The sequence below is a fragment of the Anguilla rostrata genome, chromosome 5, assembly GCF_018555375.3.
Source record: "Anguilla rostrata isolate EN2019 chromosome 5, ASM1855537v3, whole genome shotgun sequence".
In the NCBI taxonomy this organism is placed as follows: domain Eukaryota; kingdom Metazoa; phylum Chordata; class Actinopteri; order Anguilliformes; family Anguillidae; genus Anguilla; species Anguilla rostrata.
Window position 1 is genome coordinate 30,816,852 of NC_057937.1, and position 18,926 is coordinate 30,835,777.

At 38.7% G+C, this 18,926-nt stretch overlaps 1 protein-coding gene across 3 annotated transcripts in view; it reads right to left on the minus strand.

Moving 5' to 3' along the window:
* Positions 1-18,926, minus strand: part of mettl15 (methyltransferase 15, mitochondrial 12S rRNA N4-cytidine) — a 231,909-nt gene that overhangs the window by 45,279 nt on the left and 167,704 nt on the right. For all 3 annotated transcript variants that reach the window (XM_064335779.1, XM_064335778.1, XM_064335777.1), the window contains exon 4: positions 9,598-9,789. In XM_064335779.1, the coding sequence (XP_064191849.1) occupies positions 9,598-9,789 (192 nt within the window). The remainder of the gene's footprint in view (positions 1-9,597; positions 9,790-18,926) is intronic.

An 18,926-nucleotide genomic window follows, 5' to 3' on the forward strand; every position in this document is an offset into this window, starting at 1 on the left:
CAAAATTAGGCTATATCTAGAAATACCATCTTTGGGGAAAAAACGCTACGGTTAAGGGTCAGGCACTCTTCACAATAAGAAGAAATTTCAGGATTTTTTCTATATTGCTTGTGTCTAAAGTGCTGCGACGGAAAGAACGACAGATTGACTGAGGTGCCACATCTGTCCAAAATGTAAACAAGTCAGGCAGTTTTCACGGTTGGGAAAAATTTTTGACAACGTGGTCATGTAGCTAATTTAGCTAGCTAGCCAAACAGTCAGTAACACAGATACTTACTTTGTGCCATTTAGGGATAATGTCAAGGAGGAAAGGTAGCCTACTGTAAAAGCCAAAAAACCTTAGACAGTTTTTCAAAGGTTTAAATGTGCCCAGCGTTCCAAGGCTTGTTGTAAGATTCAGTAGCCAATCAGGACTTGAATACACGTTTTTTGTAGAGTGCAAAAACCTTGATATTATTTATTTTAATTTCTTCTGTTGTTGTTGAAATGTGTCCAGCATTCCAAGGCTGTAAGAATCAGTAGCCAATCAGGACTTTTTTCAAGTTTTTTGTAGAGTGCAAAAACTTTGATATTATTTATTTAAATTTAATTTATTTTGTTGTTGTTGAAACCACAGCATTCCAAGACTGTACATTGTTGTCAGATTCTTTGTAAGACTCTGCTATGCTGTAAATAGTTGCCGATTTTTTTAAATATGTGTTGAATAAATGACACATTTATAACAACATTCACATTACGTAGTCATATTTTCAAATCTCGTCAGCTTTTAGCACTGACTTAATGTAGGGCCCTATGGAATCTGTGTTATACCTTTTTTAAATTCTTAATTCCGCGATTCCGTCCGTGATTCTGTTATCACAGAAACTGTAGGGCCCTACCTTAATGCTGCCATCAGTCTGTTGCTGGCCCGCGCCGGGGCCCCCATCAAAAAAGACACCTGGCCACCGAGCCGCGCCGCGCCGGGCCGCTGGGCCCTGTCAAAAGATACTTGCCACCGGGCCTAACAACTTTTCTGGGGGAAACCCTGAATAATGATAATGTAGGCTACACAATAATAATGTGGCTTGAGCTCTGCGAAGCTAGCCACAGTAAATAAATGAATTCCGATATTAAACGCCGTATTAATTAGAGTACATTACATAGCTAGCTACAGTGGTTTAGGGATTCATTTCATGCATTTGCCGCTGCGGCAGAGGTTCTGTCAGCCAGAGGGAAATACTTTTGAGGTTTTGACAGTAGAGGCCAGCACATTTTTCCACATAAGGATAGCTTCCATTGAGAATTTTTTGTTGACGTCATGCCGCGTTGCATTATGGGGTGGCTCACCATCTTTAGAGGAATGCTTAGCTCTGTGATTTGGAGATTCATTTGTATTTGGGAAAAATAAAGCCACATATAGCTAATATTGGGCTGGTCTCAGCTGGTATAAATTTATCCATCCATCCATGATCTTTACTGCTTATCCTGGGCAGGGTCATGGGGGGTACTGGAGTCTATCCCAGTGTGCAATGGGTAGATGTAGTCAATCAATCACAGGGCACACATACCATTCACTCACACAATCATTCCTACGGGCAATTTAGTGTCCCCAGTTAGCCTGCATGTCTTTGGACTTTGGGAAGATACCAGAGGAAACCCGTATAGACACGAGAAGAACGTTCCAAACTCCACATAGAAAGGCCCAGGCCGAGATTCAAACCCAGGACCTTCTTGCTGTGAGGCGATAGTGCCACCTGAGTGATTCATTTTTGTAATTATTTAACAAATATGAACTTAAATGTTAATCAGCCTTGATTACAAACTAGAAGCAGTGCAAATATGGAAACCTCACTGTTCGCATTTACTTCAATCAATGCTTAAGACTCACTTCAGTTGACAGTTGTAATACAGTACAAATACATTTCTGGCCTACTTAAAATGTACAGACCAAAAATTTAGTTCACAAAATACTTGCCTGCTCTACTCTTGGCTAATTTGTCATCTGTTTGACAAAGAAGTCACAACACCACGGTATTACCCAAACAAGAACTAGATATTGAATACTTTTTAAAAAACTATAAATTTGTGAATAGTTCAAAAAACACTAAAGTGCTAATTTGTTTCTAAAAAACTACTCAACTGTTCATTTTAAATGCTACAGTAAGTGGATTTTCAATCCCACACTACTGAAAAATCAACTACCAATCAGCCACTTTTGCTGAAACTGGGCATTATTTGTTTTTTTGTTCAAGCAATTTTTGCAATTATACAATGAACAAATAGCCACCAACTGTTATACAGGCAATGTAAATGGGAACTATTTTGCCAAATGCCTTTCAAACATGGTAATAATCCTTCTACTCAATATTACTTCAGATGAACTGAGTTCTGATTTTGAAAACTGCCACATCACTGAAGTGGATGAAGCACATTATTATGAAGGCATAATGCTACATTTTTAGAGAGATGAGGCCTAAAGTATGGAAAGAGAAATAACCTGCTGATACATTCCATATAGACAGATATAATTTATTTTGCATATTTTTCTATCTTTAGACCACAGGACAAAGATTACAAAAGACTGGTACTTAAAGACAAAAACAGCATGCTGAGCTTGTATGGTTGAAAGTATTATTTAAATAAGGCAGTGGTCAGGCCAAATATTCCTCCTGAATAATTGGATCACCCAAAAGTATGTGCATTTTTAAGAAGCATGTGCTAAACATGAAAAAAACATTGTCTGAGCAGGAAAATATTGTACCCAGACCCTCTGAATAACACATTTGCATATCAAGTTTATTCTTTGCTGATAAGACTTCCTACTGAGCCATGCTAAACCAGATAGTGGAAATGTATTTTTCTGCAGTGTTCTGCAGTTCAGAATACATTGGATCTTATTAAACTTTGTAAAGATAAAGTAATGTAAAGTCATAATACCCATTAAAAGTACATTACAAGTCTTTATAAGAAAAACTCACTGAATATGACAACCTCATAAAATTATACTTGGTTCACACAATCAGCTCACAAATTCACAAATGCTATCAGGAGCTTTGCCCCAAACAAAATTTCTGCCTGCTGCGACATTCGGTGTTCTTTGTGGACATTTTTTATTTATTGCCACCACACTGTCTAAAACACTACACAGAGCCATGCTTCCAATGTGCCTAGTAATTGGTAATCAAATGATTAACAGGTGCTTGAATAAATTTAATGATCGTTTGGCTCATGGCTTGAAACACAGGAGCTAAGAAATAGAGTGTCTATCAACCCCTTGGTGGCAGAAGACTGAAATGCATGCAAAATGCCAACCCGACCTGCTGTGTGTTCTTAGGGTTCTCCGGACAGTTATTGAAAATAATCACACTTCAGTGCCTAGAGTAAATCATGTCAGTTGGTTATGTGTTACTAATTAAGTCCAATTTCAAGTCAGCTTTTGAAATATTTATTAAGTAGTCATGATTATAATTTATCAACTGTTGGTTTTTAAAAGAAAAGTTATCATAAATGGCCATTCAACTAACTACATATTAAAAAAGGTTATCTTTCGTATTAAAAAATACTACAAAGTTGAATTTTACACATTCTGGACATAGGGATAGCAGGTTTGCAGTGCTATCAACTGACTAGTGAGAGAGTGCCTCAGGGACATAATTGGCTGCCTCCTGATTCATGGGATAGTCGACCGGAATTGTTCTTACCCTCTCATTGCTCCCCAGTGACTACCGGCAATGTAGTGCCTCTAAGAGTTGTGCTTAAATTTAAAAAAACTGCACTCTTGTCCAAGTGTGTATTTTAGCCTAATTATGGTCACCACAAAGCAGGTACAAAAAATAAGCCTTGGCTGACTTGGTTGACAACATTGGGAGGTGGGTACTAGACTTTGCCCTCTGGGATTGTGTTACACATAGATTAGTCCTATTAGGCTTCGGAATTGGCCACAGCTAAAATGGGGAAGATAATCTGTAAGAAAGAATTAACAGCCCTAGTAAGCTAATACATGCTGCATCTTCTTCTTTCTCCGGTTTTCAGGCTGCCTTGATGTCATTTTCCTGAGGGAAGTTTGTTTTCTGAGGGACATTTTACATGCCTAAACATGTATAGTGAGTGAGCCTGTAGGCTTGTAGATAGATAGTTACCAAAATAGTTTTATGCTTGACAATAATATGACCATGACATGATTAGGGACACCAGTTTTTGTAACCAAAAATGACTTCAACTTGCATTACCATCTACATCCCCGTGGGGCACTGTACGCATTGGGTTGCTACAATTATTTGACTTCTTATACAGTTCGATTTCAATATTGGACCTCATAAAAACAATTAGTTGCCATAAAAAACAGGCTGTGGAAAGAATGTGATTGATACAATAAGTTAAGCACAGAAAAAGTAAACTGTTATCTCGTAGCTGATACACTGCACACAGAAAAAGTCCATTTATTTTGCACATGTTTGAAACAAATCCACACAGGCACAAAAAACAACTATAGACCTGCATTTACATTAATCACAGTCTAGAATAAGAAGGTGGGAATCATCTCTGAGTGAAAGAAAAGATGACTGAGCAGGGAACAGAAGTCATATGTGATGGCAGTGCCACCTCTAATTCTTAAGTTCCAGTCAAGCACTCCGAAGATCACACCACCCTTGTTGACAGCTTCCGCCGTCTAGCTGGCAGGGAGTTTGGGAACACACCAGAAAAGTCTTGCGCTGTCAGCAAACGTTTAAGAAAATGCCTGTTCCAACATTTCAGGCAGGGCCTTCTAACCAGAAACTTCTCCACTTACCTCGTTTCTTTCCATTGTAGATGCAAATGAGTAAACGCTACAAGGCCATGAGGAACTGGCCCTTGACTGACAGCACTGAGAGGAACTGGCCCTCCCTCACTCTCCAGCACAATTCCCCAGCTAACCCTTACCTCCATCACTTGGAAACCCTGCATCACCAACAACTGCCAGTACCAAAAGCCAAAACCCAGATTACGCTACTTCTAAAATAAAATAACTTCTAAAATACGTCATAAGAAACACCCCTCTAAAGTATTGCGCCTGACACTGGTTTCTCCTGCCTACTTTGTTCCAATAACAAACTGGTGGAGAAAGCAGTCACGGTGACCCTAGTGGGCAACAAAAAAAAAATCAGTGGGCATTGTTTTTGTTTTTTTCCCTTTCCTACTAATACACAATTCATCAGATGATAGAAACCTCCCAACAAAATCAGCAGGTAACCCAACAATTCATCACCTACCTGAAGAAACACACTAAGAAGCTGGTGCAGCTAAAGGTGGCGGTGGCCCAGTGCACACCCTCTCCTGATCCAAGAATGACCTCCCACCAGCTCCTCACAAAGCTGACACCCCAAGATGATGTTGAGGCCTTCTTCCACACCTATGAGTTGAAACTTTTACTGTCCGTGCCCCTTATAACCGGCTGAGAATGGCCAGGGTTCAAAGAACTGTGTGGCAGAATAGTTTAGGCTTGGAAACCCCACACACTGACACAAGATCTGGTGTGAAACCCAAACCTGCCCTGTACTGCTGGTCGACAAGGAGGAGGATACTGATCGAGAAGGTGAGGTGCACATTCGACCTAACCCCTTGTTTCATCTCTTAAAACAGATCCCTAAGCAGTTTGTGTAGAAGGAACAAATAGAGGATGACTGACTTAAGCACTGCTGGCATCAGGTCATGGTGATAGAGAGAGAGCCACAAATGAGGGAGTGCCATTTAGCTGCTTGTGGTCCCATAGTCCAAGATCGTCCAGGTGATGGAGCTGATACACACATACTAATTAGCAAGTCACCTCGCCCACTGCAACAGCCTTGCAAGAATTCATGACCGGTTCCACTGGCCCTCCATGGATGCCAAAGTGAAGAACTTCTTTGAGCAGAGACCTGTGTGCAGGGGACCAGCCCTAGAAAGGCACCTCCTGCCTCTACAAATTATTAGAGTAGGACTGGATGGATTTTGTTGCACCACTACCAAAGTCTGCCAGGGTGAATTCTAGTTTTGGTTGACTATGTGACACACGACTGGGAGGCTATTGCCATTTGTAAGTCACATCCAAGGCTGTCTTACAAGAGAATGTTCAGCCACGTGAAGATACCAACGGGCATTCTCACAGACAAGAGCACCCCCTTTGTCTCCCAGCTGGTAGCTGAGGTATGTAAGCTCCTACAAGTGAAGGATTTACACACCTCGATGACTCAGTGGAGCACTTCAACTAAACCCTGAAGACAATGCCACGGTGGGTGGGTGAGTCTGGGACCTCCTCCCATATGTAATGTCTGCAGTTTGCGAGATTCCCCAGGCCTTCACCAGGTTTTCTCCATTCCAGATGCACTATGGCGGGTCACCCCGAGAGCTACTGAACATAGGTGAAAAGGTCTGGGAACAACAAACTGATGAACGACATCTCTACCTTCAACAGCTACCCCACCCAAGTGGATAACCTCATTAGCCTTCATTATTCCTACTCTAGCCATTTCTACTTCTACTCTACTATAAATAAACATACAAGATTTGAGATTTGACAGATGCATTTTTGAGTGAACAAAAGAGGCCTATAAGAAATGGCAGAACTGGTCAATTCAGCTGGCAGCATATCTATAGTCACAGAAGAGTCAACCAATGGCACATGTACTTGTTCTGCAAGTAAAATCAATTACATCCAATTTCAAAGTTGACATTTTCATCACTCAACCTTGTGGATGTAAACTAAAGCTCAGTCATAGATAGCAACAAACAGTGGCTATTGGACTTTCAGCCTGATATCAATGATGTAACTTCATTTTAATCACACAATACAAAAATACATGTTGAACGTATGTACTTTGCATTATGTGAGTAACAAAGTTGCATCATTGAAATCACATAATGCAAAGTACATGTTGAAAGCATAAAATGAAACCCTCACAGGCTTGGAGACAATTGCACTTCTTTTAACTTGTATGCTCACATTATAGCACTTGTAAATGACATTTGGGCTAGCACTCTCCAAAAAGTTAACAAATTTGGTAGATTAGACAACAAGGTTTTTTAAATTGTACAAGCAGAAAGTTGTGCTGCAACGATGTTCTAAAGAGTAATAGATCAAGGTTCAGACTTGACTCTAATACCATGCAAAATGAGATTGGGCAGATGGTACTCTGCTGCACTATACCAGTACTTCAATTTTCACTCCAGATTTGTGAACCTGGAAATAGACATCACACCGAATACTGCTACGCTGGCACAGTTGTGGGAGTTGTTGTGTGACAAGAAGCACCACTCAAGATGTTCATGGGACATGGCTAAAGTTGGATGTTTGTCAGGAACAATATTAGATGAAATTGCGCAGCAGTCATGGCAAAGTTGTTGAAAATCATGAAAAAGTGTGCCTTTAATTTAAACCCTTCATGCAAGCCCCCTCATGGTCAGGACACCAGCAGCCTGAGATTGCTCATCTCAGACATTCATCGCTCCTGCAACTACCTATGAATGGAAACAACCAATTCTGTGTTCTAGCTTTATTAGTTAGCAATATACAAATAGGCAAAATACGGAGTTACTAAGCACTGTTGCGAAGGCCATCCATTTAAAAAGTACCCTCTCCCTGCAGTCTGATCTGCAACTACACTCCCCAAGCATGACACATTGGACAACAGTGTCTATCTGGGAGTTCTTTCACCACCAAATAATCACATTCCATCATATAAACAAGATAAATCCAAAAATAGTCAAAACGGCACTTTTTTTGATATTGGTATATTCGCAATTGTCATAACCTTTGCTAATGATGCTCAGAACTTTTGTATTGGGGGCTAACAGGCCTAGTTGTGCATATATAGGCATTGTTAGCATACCCTGGGCGGAGTCTGCATACTGTAGTTGCCTGCTTTGTTAGAATTCATATAATTCACAATGAAATTGTGAGTCTTTTAAGAGGTTTGTGTGATTCTTTAATGAGGTCATTTCACATACTGTAGTGGAGGGGTTCATAGGTGGCTCACTCATGTGTTGTGTTTTATGCATCTATCTACCATGATGCTAGAACATAACCAACATTTTTCTGAAACTTATTGTACATAATGGGGGGTAACAGTATCTCCATTTACTGTGTGCTTATATGTGCTAGATGAATGTAAAATGTCTCTGGGAGTGATCATAAATAGTGACATTTGTAAATTGTCATCCCATTCACATGCAACAAAAGATTACATACTGTTGAGTACAGAAAAACATAAAAAAGTAAATTATTACATATTTAGGTATGTATACACAGAGTATCACATTTTTTCAATGTGATATCAATGTTTCATCTGAAACTGTCATAAGGGACAAATTTATTTGCTTTATAATGGACAAAAAGCATTTTATTCATTTTGGAGAAATTTTGGATAGGTTTTAATGCAGTCCATTTAGACCCCTAGATATCTTAAACCCCCATACTGATGAACAGATAATCATTCCTACTTGAAAATGATGCAAAAGTGAGTTTCATGAGTCAAAACAGTTAATGTATAGTGAAATATATGATTATTTTATGATTGACAGCAAAGCACAATTTAGACATTTTGGATAGATTTGGGGACACTAAGTGACACCAGGGTACACTGCTTACATTTTGCTTCATAGATCTTTAATAGTTCGACATATCACCCTTGGGTTTTGCACACTTGTGGTCAAAGTGTTTGAGGGTTTTTTTCTCTAGGACATGTATAGTTTTACCTATGTTATAGATATATGATCTCTCAATATTTCATTTCAATCTGAAGGAGAACAACTAGATTTTTGCATTTTCGGTAAGTATTACATTTGTGGCACTTTATTTCTACCTAAATTATGGAACTAATATAAGTTTAATATAATATAATGGTTCCAGTGTCCTGCTCACACAAATACTAAATTAAAAGGCATGGTGGCCCAACTCTAATTACAACAGGCTGGCACTGCAGCATGGCCCATTGGCAACAGGACAGTTTAAACAGCACTTTATGCACTCAATCCTTTGAAAGCCTTCCAACCAGCAAAGCGTTGTGCAAAATTGTCCGAAATTTCCTTCAAGTTCAACTCACAAATGATACTTTCACTATGCTGCCCTACACTGCATCTCAGGTAGGTCTTGATTAATTTAATTCAGAAAATGAGCAATCTAATGTTGCGACTGTGACAGATAAAGTCACAAGCAGCGCAGTAGCCTAAGCACCTAACGTGAAGGTAGATGTTACTGGGCAGTGTTCCACAATAAGTATATTTCACAACTTGGGAAAGTGTGTGAATAACAGCAGTTGAGCAGGGAAGACTATTGATATACTCCTAATGTAGGCTAGTAGTGGTCAGATGTTTTTGCCATGGTTGAGTTGGTGACGAGTCTTTTTAAAGCCATCTATTCATCAATTTTCTCTTTTTTGAGATTCACTATTGTGTTTATAAGACAATTTACTTATTTGTTCTGGCAAACCATGATTTTGTAAATGTGGGACTGCAGTGGTAGGTGTAGATCCAAGCCTAGTTAAGCATTGACTTATAGCATACTGGATAAAACTGTAAAACTGAATCTGACATCATTCCAAAGATACAGAGGTAATCCCAAAAACACATGCACCCACTATCCAGCAATTCTATAGCATCCCCTACCTGTTTCCATCCATCCTCATATCCAGGGGTCCATCTCTGCTGAGGGAGAAGCCTCTCTCTGGGCAGTCAAGCTGCATCGAAGAGCAGCCTGCATCCAGTAGAACACCATCCAGACTGTCAGGGCCAACTCCACGCTGGGACAGCAGTGCTCTTAGCTCACTAAACCGTCCAAGCAACGAGTTGACTTTGCTTCTGAAAAGTAAGCAGGGAGAGACACATTCATAAAAATGGTAGGTACCTTTCCAGCATCGGTAACAAATTTTTAACGTGATATAGCTACCTTAGCAGTACATTAACACAAAGCAAAATTATATAGGTACATTTAAGCCAACAAGGAAACAAGCGAGTAATTCCCGGGGAACATGGCTCCTTTCCAATTTTGACCTCATAGATCTTTCTGATGACACTCATAATTAAACATTGCAGCAACATTGAAACTTTTGAGCAAAAATAAACAAAAAAAAAACACAAACCATCTTTAAGAAAATTTGGGACAAAGGGCTCTATTTTTCAGAATCAATGTTGCATGATGCATGAGCGCAGTCAATGGCACAGCGCGTGAGCGCACCCGCAAAATCGGCTAGATTATACTGAATTAGTGACCCGGCTCACCAGTGCTATGTTGTCTAGTGTTATGTCGTTTGTTAGCGATTTGTTCTTTTTTAATTAATTTTTTTTGTGAACGATATGAACTGACTCACCTCGATATGAACTGAGCTCTGTTGGGAGCTCTGTTGGGAACTTGTCATTCGCTGAAGCTGCAGCTACTCCTGTTTAGCCATTTTAATCATTGGGCTGTGTAGTAGCAATTAGCCAACACCAGTACTGATCTGCGTAACGAGTTACGCAGTTCCTGCAGCCCTACGCTCACCCTCATGTTTTCATATTGCAATGACAAACTTGCCTGAGTGAAATTGAAAGCAATTGGCCAGCTCTTTCTTTGCATGATACAACGTAGCCTAAATAACCAACATTTCAACGGATTTTGTAAAGTGATGCATTCATTAGAAATTGTCCCACACTGCTAAATAATGTGCCCATTTAAATCATAGCCTATAGATTATATTGTTACAATCAATCATTTGTTGATTGCAAATGATTTTTTAATGTGCAAAACCTAATTTGCAAACTTTTATTTCTATTTTTAAATGCAGACTAAATGTTGTGAAAAAATCTGAGAGAAGTCTAAAAACAGTTTATGGTACTGTAGGAATTCACCTACAGTTTTTCACTGAACCAGTTTGAGAATGAGCTTGCACAACTGATTTGGGTTTTCTCTTTAGCCAGTGCATGACTCGTGTTACTAATAACAACATATGACAAGACACTAAATCATACAAATGTAAGCAACAGAAATATGTGTAATTACTATACAGTTGGGATTTTCTCATATTTGCACTGTACAGTCACGGCCAGTCAGGAAATTACCAAACGGCTCAGGCACTTCAAAATCCATTACGAAAATACCATTTTGCCTGGGCGATGGCTCGCAACACTCCATGCATTGGCTGGGAAAAATAGCCCTAAGTGTCCATTTTCACTCGACTTTTGGCCTTATACACCTCTAATTTCAAGATTGACAGTTTGACAACCGGAAATGGTAAACCCAATATCTTGGTCTCGTTGTCACCTCAAACAATTGGGCAGGGAATGTTTGTCATATGGAGCAAAGAGCCTCAGAAAGAACAGCTAAAACACAAGCATTTCATGTACTGTAGAAGTGCCATAAGAAGAATTTCCATGTAATGAGAAGCAAGAGGACTATATGAATACAGAATTGGCAAACGTCTAAGTGTCTATCTGTCAAGGGGGATTCTGCTGTCAGTAAGAAAAAATTACAAACCTTCTGAAAGTAAGGTGAAAAGAACTTGAATGCAATCCATCAGATAATCTCGAGAGGTCGTTTTCCCCAGAATTACCCAAGTGTGAAACACCCCAGGTAAATGGAACAGCCTACATCAGGTCATATCTGGGCTGTTATTATACTTGACAATGACTATTTTAGAATGATTTACATGCTTATTTTTGTTGGACACTTGATAAATCCTGTCTTATAACTTATAATTATTAGTCGATAGTTTAAATGGGTATCGGAAGACTGATATTTCAGGATTTAATCATTGCAACAATGATAGGGTTTGGCAAAGTTTCAAAGGCAGCAAGTAACAATGCAGAAAAAGTCTGACAATTTTCTTAGCAAAATATGCTCACATCACCTGATATCAGTTGCCATTGAGGTCAAGTGGCATTGGTGGTGAAAATATATAACTTCAGAAAAGATATAATTCCATCCTATAATGGGACTTTTGAAATTTAATGAGGGTGTGGTTTGACACTTTTAAATCTTCAAAAAGTTTCATTTTGGTACATGCCATATTTTAGTTTTTGTTTAAATAATAAAAATCTGTAAGTACAATGAAGTCATAGCAATGATAGCAATTAGGAAAAATAGCTGCATGGGCAACAATGAGCCAGGTTTCACTGCAATTCCAAAAAAATGGGCAAAAAATGGGTGTAACTTATGGGAAATTCCTCCTTCCTGGTGGAGAGTCTTTGTCATAATGGCAATGACAAAAATGTATGCATTATTCCATGTTGTGAGTTATTGCTTAACGCTAACTCTGCTGGAATTTCCATCGCTATACTATTTCGTCCCAATTTTTTTACAGTCAGTCTGCAAAAAAATGTTTTCTCTTTTTATTGATTTGAGTAAGACTGCCACCACCACTGAACATTAATTATTTAGTTTCTGTTATGACTGGGACATTACACTCTACAAATTAGATGAATGACCTTGTTTTTAAAAAAAAAACTATGTAGGAGAGCAGAGCATACGTGGAAAGTGGAAAAAACTTCTAGTCCACTTCCAATATATAAAGGAGCTAATGGCATTCTACAACTTAAAAGTTAAGGAGGCAAGAGCCACCAACCTAATTGATCTTGTTGCTGATCAGTTAGGTTGGTGTATAACCAATAATTCTACGTTTTTATTTAACACTTGATAAATTGGTTAACGCTGCTCCTTCTGCCTCCATGGTCCCCTCCATTGAAATTTGTAATAAATTTCATTTTTGTTGATAAAATAAATACTATCAAGTCCAATGTTATTCCTATTATTCCTGATTCACCAGTTACATCTCCTATCTTGCTCACACACTTTGCCCCTTTTAACCAGCAACAGCTGCTAGGTATGTCTTCACACATGGACATTTCCACCGTCCTCTGGATATCCTACCCTCTAGATTCCTTAAAGAAGTCCTGGGAGTTCTGGCCCCTACTTTACTCATCATTATTAATGAGTCCATCACCTCTTGATGTGTCTTTTTAAGCAAGCCACTCTTCAGCCTCTTTTAAAGAAGCTATTTTTTTTGCCTCTAAGACCCTTGAAAAGGTTACTGCTGGGCAGCTTGTGGAAGTAATAGTTGGAAACAACATCTGATAAATTCCAATATGGTTTCTACCAGCTGCATAGTGGGGGTCAAAGAATACCTCTCTTAACATGTGCTATGATTTTTATTAGTAAATAATTTTTAGAATTAGTAAAATAAATAATAATAAATTAGTTATCATGTCTTTTTGTTTAGTACTTCAAGATAAGGGGCACAACTGACACCAACTACAGGTACAAGTGACCCTGAGGAGCAGTTGATTTTGAAATTTTAATCATCACCTCAAAAGCACTGCACGGTCTGGCTCCACCTTTTAATTAAATAAATGAAATAATAATTTTTAAAAACGTGTTCCCTTTGTCTACTATTATACTTTGTCTGAACATCTGAAACCATTCAGTACATAGGAACTCTTGGTCAGTCTTTACTGTCTTTATAAAAATAATTTTTTAAGAACATGAAGTATCTGACATGCATCTGATGACATCATCTGTCTGTGCAGCATTCTAAATCTTCATCACACACCACTGGTGTGAAGATTCCAATGAACTTTATAAAAACATGGCTCTTCAATTCTATTCAATTTGATACTTCCACAAGCGGCTCCACCGCAAGATGGCTGCCACGGCCTGGAAATAGAATTATTGATGAGTCTGCCAAGTATTTCCTATGAGTGTTGTAGAAATTAATCTTGCTCCAGCACAAATTATGTGCCAAAACCTTATATAGTGTAATCAATAGAAGTAGGCAATAACATTTTCAATTTTTCCTGGATCAAAATATTTTCTAGGCTGAACAGAATAGAAAAAAAAGACAAAACCGATGAGATTTGTAACAGGGTATTGAGACAAGCATGGTAGCTTCACAGCTTCATGACATGACGGGGCCTATCTGCACTGTGGCTTCATTTTCTTCTCAGGCTATATTTGCAAAAGTGTGCATACAGCTAAATAGCTCGTTAACTACTTTTTAGCTAACAGTTTGGCTAGGATAGCTTGCTAGCAACTGTTACCTTGTTGTTTTTACCTTGTGGGTAATAATAAAAGTTTCAAATTCTTTGAAGTAAGTAATATTTCCAAAGACAGAACATTTCAAGTTATGTGTTGTCAGACTATTTACTTTAGGCTAACGGAGAACAGCATCCATAACCTGTTGACTACAAAGTAGTTTGCAAACTGCCCAGTCTAAAAAGCTCTATAGCTAGAAAATGACAGCTAAAGACTATAAAGCCAATTTCAATTATATTTTGTACATAATAATTATGGGTTCATATCTCAAGTATTGTTAGACTATAGCATATAATGATGAAAAGTATTGTATCAATATAGCTAGGCTACTTAATGTTTGGAGTAGCCTAACCTACAGTAGATTTGTTTGCTAAATTGGTTACACCATAGTTCACATAGAACTTCTGCCAACTAAACAGCTAACAAGCTAAATAGCTGTTTAACTAAAAAATTATTTTAGCAACATGCAACTCCCGGCTCATTTCCCCTGTATCATGATGGCATTTCTGAATGCAGGCTGTACTGAAATCTAATTTTATCGTCAGATTGTATATTGCCGCAGATAGCCAGGGACACCCAGACAGATCTGGCAGTTTTTGGCTAGCTATCAGGTCACTGTTTCTGCCGTGATTTAAATGGAGGTGCACCATTAAAATCAGTCTTATACCCATTTACATAACTGAAACAAAGTTTCCCAAGTGTAATGCATTTAGACAATACGTATATGGTTCCAAATATACTTGTCTTAAGTGACCTGTGCAAGGTTAGCAATAGTGTTAAAGTTTATGGTTAGCCTTACACAGACGGTGGTGGTTGTTTGGCTCATTAAAGTGACTGGCAAAAACAGCAGCTCCATGAGACAAAAAAACAAAACAAAAAAAACATCTGTGCACATCTGTGATTGACTGACTGTCAGTGTAGTTGCTGGTAATCACAGTGTTGACCGATGTTCTTCCCTATGCTACGGTGCTATATGTGAACTAACTGACTTAAGCCCTATTCGCACGGGACTAGTATTACCTGAGGACCTCATGTGATTTAGAAATTACCCCCCACGTCTGTGTTTTGTGCGGCGCATTTGCACGGGATGAGCGAAGTCTGTAATTTACTGACATTATCCCCCCGGATATGATTGAAAATGTCAAGGCTCTGCTCTGCGTAACAGTAAAATATGACCCCAAATCACCAAGATGACAATTCACAGGGGACTAATATTATCACATGACCTCTGTGTTTGGAGAAGGTAGGTAATTTTTGCGGTGGAATTTTTACTTTATAATAGGGCTGAATAGGGCTTTAGCTACCTAACAAAGCCAGCTAGAGTCATGATGGGTAGACCATAGAGATGGTTGATTTTTCCCAGTAGGAGCTTGCTTTCGGGGAATTTAATGACACCTGGAATGTCTGAGCTAATTGTCTGACTGTAAGATAAGAAGTCTCTCATTTAGAAAGACACCACTTCTTCCATTTGAAATTGTATTTACATATACAGAAATGATCATTTTCAGGTGCTCCTGAAAAAGCATTCAGCTCAATAGAAAATAATGCAATGAATTTCCCTTCCCTATGTACAAAGAGTGGATTCAGATGTTTTGGCTTGGGGAAATTTATTTACGTAAATCCCATTAGAGAAGGATTAGCAGCCATTTGTCTTGTTGCAGACATTTCGTAATAGTATCGTAATCATCAACCTGCGGTGTCAGTTTCAGCCCTCCTTTGTTATTTATTTTGTTATCTCCGGTGGTCTTTTGCATAAAAGTGAGAAGAGTCTAAGCTTTACAACGGTATATTGGTTATTGCGCTGCACCTTGAATTCATGAGCAATCAATAAAACCAACTATTTAAGACAATGTTATTGTTAGACACCGGCATCTAATTTTATGGCCACTGGGCTTTAAGGGTTTAAATGAACATCTTCCTTTGCCAAAAATCCCTGGTGAGCTGGTGATATTTTTTATTTCATTTCTTGAAAAACTATTTTGTGATGCACCTTAACAATGATGGCAGTGATGGCAAAAATACTAGGCTTCTATATAATTTCATCCATCCAAATATCATATCAGCTGAGGACAATTTTATGATTTAGAAAAGGTTATGGTCTATTCTATTTGGGCCATTTAGTTTTTTGTTCTGTCTAGCACACATTTGCAGTAACATGGGTTCAATACCAGTAATCCACAATGGCATTGTTCACATTTTTTCCCAGGTTTCTTCTTGTTGTTGTTCTTCTTCTTCAAAAAGGCCATCAGTCTGTTCTTTTAGAAAATGATTGTATGGGGTCTGTGTGAAGGTACAGACCATCAGAGCCTTCCAGGACATTAGGAACCATCAATGGCAGAGCATCTTGGGAGGACAAGGATATGGGGGGTTCAGGTGGAAGGTGCTGTACATGTCCCCACTCGCTAAGAGGTCTGGGGACTTACAGAGGAGAATTGCTCATGGAGCTCTGGCGATAGTTACCATGTGCATGTTGAGGCAGGGGTCACAAATGAATGTGCGTGAGACTGTTCCGCATGTTTTTTCTAAATGTTGTAATGTTGCAGATGTTTTGTTTTGTTGCATGTAAAATGTGCCGGCTTGGGTGTTGGTTTCACCTTTAATATGCTCATTTTGGGCTGTTCACTATAGAGCCAAATGTAGTTTGCTGAATTTTATTTTTGGCCAGGCCGAAGTGCAAATGTGGCAGGTGTGTAGGAATAAACTGAAGGGTGCAGAGGTTACTGATCCTCTGGTAATGTAGAGAGGCATGGTTTCTACATGCCTCAGGGATGAGTATGCTTATTTCATGATTAGGAATGACATGGAAGGGTTTAAGAATGTATGGGGCTTGGGAGGGGTTGTTTGCATTGCTGGGGATGCCTGTGGGAGAATTCAGATTTGAAAGTGTTTTTTTTTGGACTTGTGTAAAGTGTTTCATATTATCTGTTGTTGTCATGCTGTTATGCATTGTTTGCACAGTTCTGGCTGTTATGTGCAGTGGTGCGGGTGTGTGTTTATGTGTGTGTGTGTGTGTGTGTGTGTGTGTGGGCGTGTGCATAGTCACCTACTCCATAGGGCAAAATGGGCTCCTGCGCACAGACAAGTGGGGGCAAGAGCAAGACAGTCTTTTTGCCCCTCCCCTATACACATATTTTTACATCACTGACAACTACTACTTTGGCCCCAATAATTACGAATACAATCATAATCTAAAAAAACACAATTACATAAAAAGAAGCACATAACAAATGACACCCCTGTGGCATACGTTAATAGTATCTACCGCTTTGATGACAGGAGACAAAATGTAGGTTTTTCATTATGTGGAAGAGAGCTAGACAACAGTGTTGGCAGGGAAAGGTAGGCGTAAATTTATTAAAGTAATCAGTGTTGCTGTACCTTAATAATTGACCCACATACCTTGCCTGATTTTTTAAAACAAAACAATTAGCAAACACTAATGGTAGGTATAGATTAGGCAATGTTAGAGCCCCGTATCAGGTTCAGGTTTTTTGACACAAGGTTTTAAGAATTTCTTGTTGGTAGTGATATCGATTCATCAGCGTATGTTTGTGCTAGGCAATTCGCCAATGCAAACCAGTGATTTTTTAACCTTGATATCTCCGCTGTTTCAAAGCCAATATCGGTGCTATTTCAAAGGTGGATTACAATCACCATGGGCTGGCCAAATACTCATTTTGGTATAGCTACATTATACCATGTTGTGGACACCCGCAAAAAAATTAGTCTGAGTGGGATATAAATATCAAGTTAACAGTTTGGATGCAACAAAAACCAGCATGCAGTGGTTGCCCTTGACTGACTTTGAGCACCGCTGCTGTAAACTATATAACCCATAGGAATAAAAATCAAACTGAACAGCACTCAGGGCACAACTAAAATAAAATATTCATTTAGATATTTTGGATAGATTTGGATATAAGGGACACTGGGTACACTGCTTGCTTTTTGCTTTAGTGGTTCTACATATCACCCTCTGATTTTGAATACTTGTAGTCAAGGCATTTATGATCCAGGACATAATCCAGGACGTATAGTTTTACCTACTATATATATATATATATATATATATATATATATGTTTTCTCTCAGTATTTCTTTCAAAACTGAAGGAGAACAACTTCATTTTTGCATTTTCGCCAAGATAATGGCACTTGTGGCACTTTATTTCTACCTCAGTTATTAATATGATCTAATTGTAAAAGTTATTATTGTAAATGGTGCAACTTTCTAGCTTCATTTAGCCCATTTTCCAAGTCTCTGCGATGCTCACATCTGGAGTTACAAAGTTCTAAATTGAACACCCCCTAAATAGGTGAAGATTGGCCAGATTTGGCATCTGCGCAAAGGGGTTAAATGAGCAACTAGCTTCATTTTTTGATCCTACAGAAACTCATACTCCCCAAATCATATCTTCTCTCATTGTTAGACAAACCTCATGTATTCCGTTTATCTATATCTTCCATTTCAATGTTTATTACTTAAGTTACCAAACTCAGTTTGTGCAAAGTCCGCTCTCTAAAAATGGGTCCTCCAGGACCCATACAAGATATGAATATCCAGGTATAAACCAAATCACCTCCTAACTGATTGATGACTTCTCTGCAAATGATCACTTCATAAAAAACTGAAGGTGACTATTTGCAATCATATTGGCACATCAACCTCTCAAAATCAGTGACACTTTTAAATACCCAGGCATGACCTTAGATTCACATCTGACCAACAGATCTTGCATCGATAACTTAATCAAACACAAACGAACAACAAGCATGTACTATATTGCACTACCTCACCACAAAGTACATACATAACTGCCATATTTATATTAAATAACAAAATTGGTTCCTACCTTAGTCATGAACAACATAAGAGGCCACTGAGTCTGGAGCAAACCTTCATCACAGAGCTTATAGCATTCCTTCATAAATCC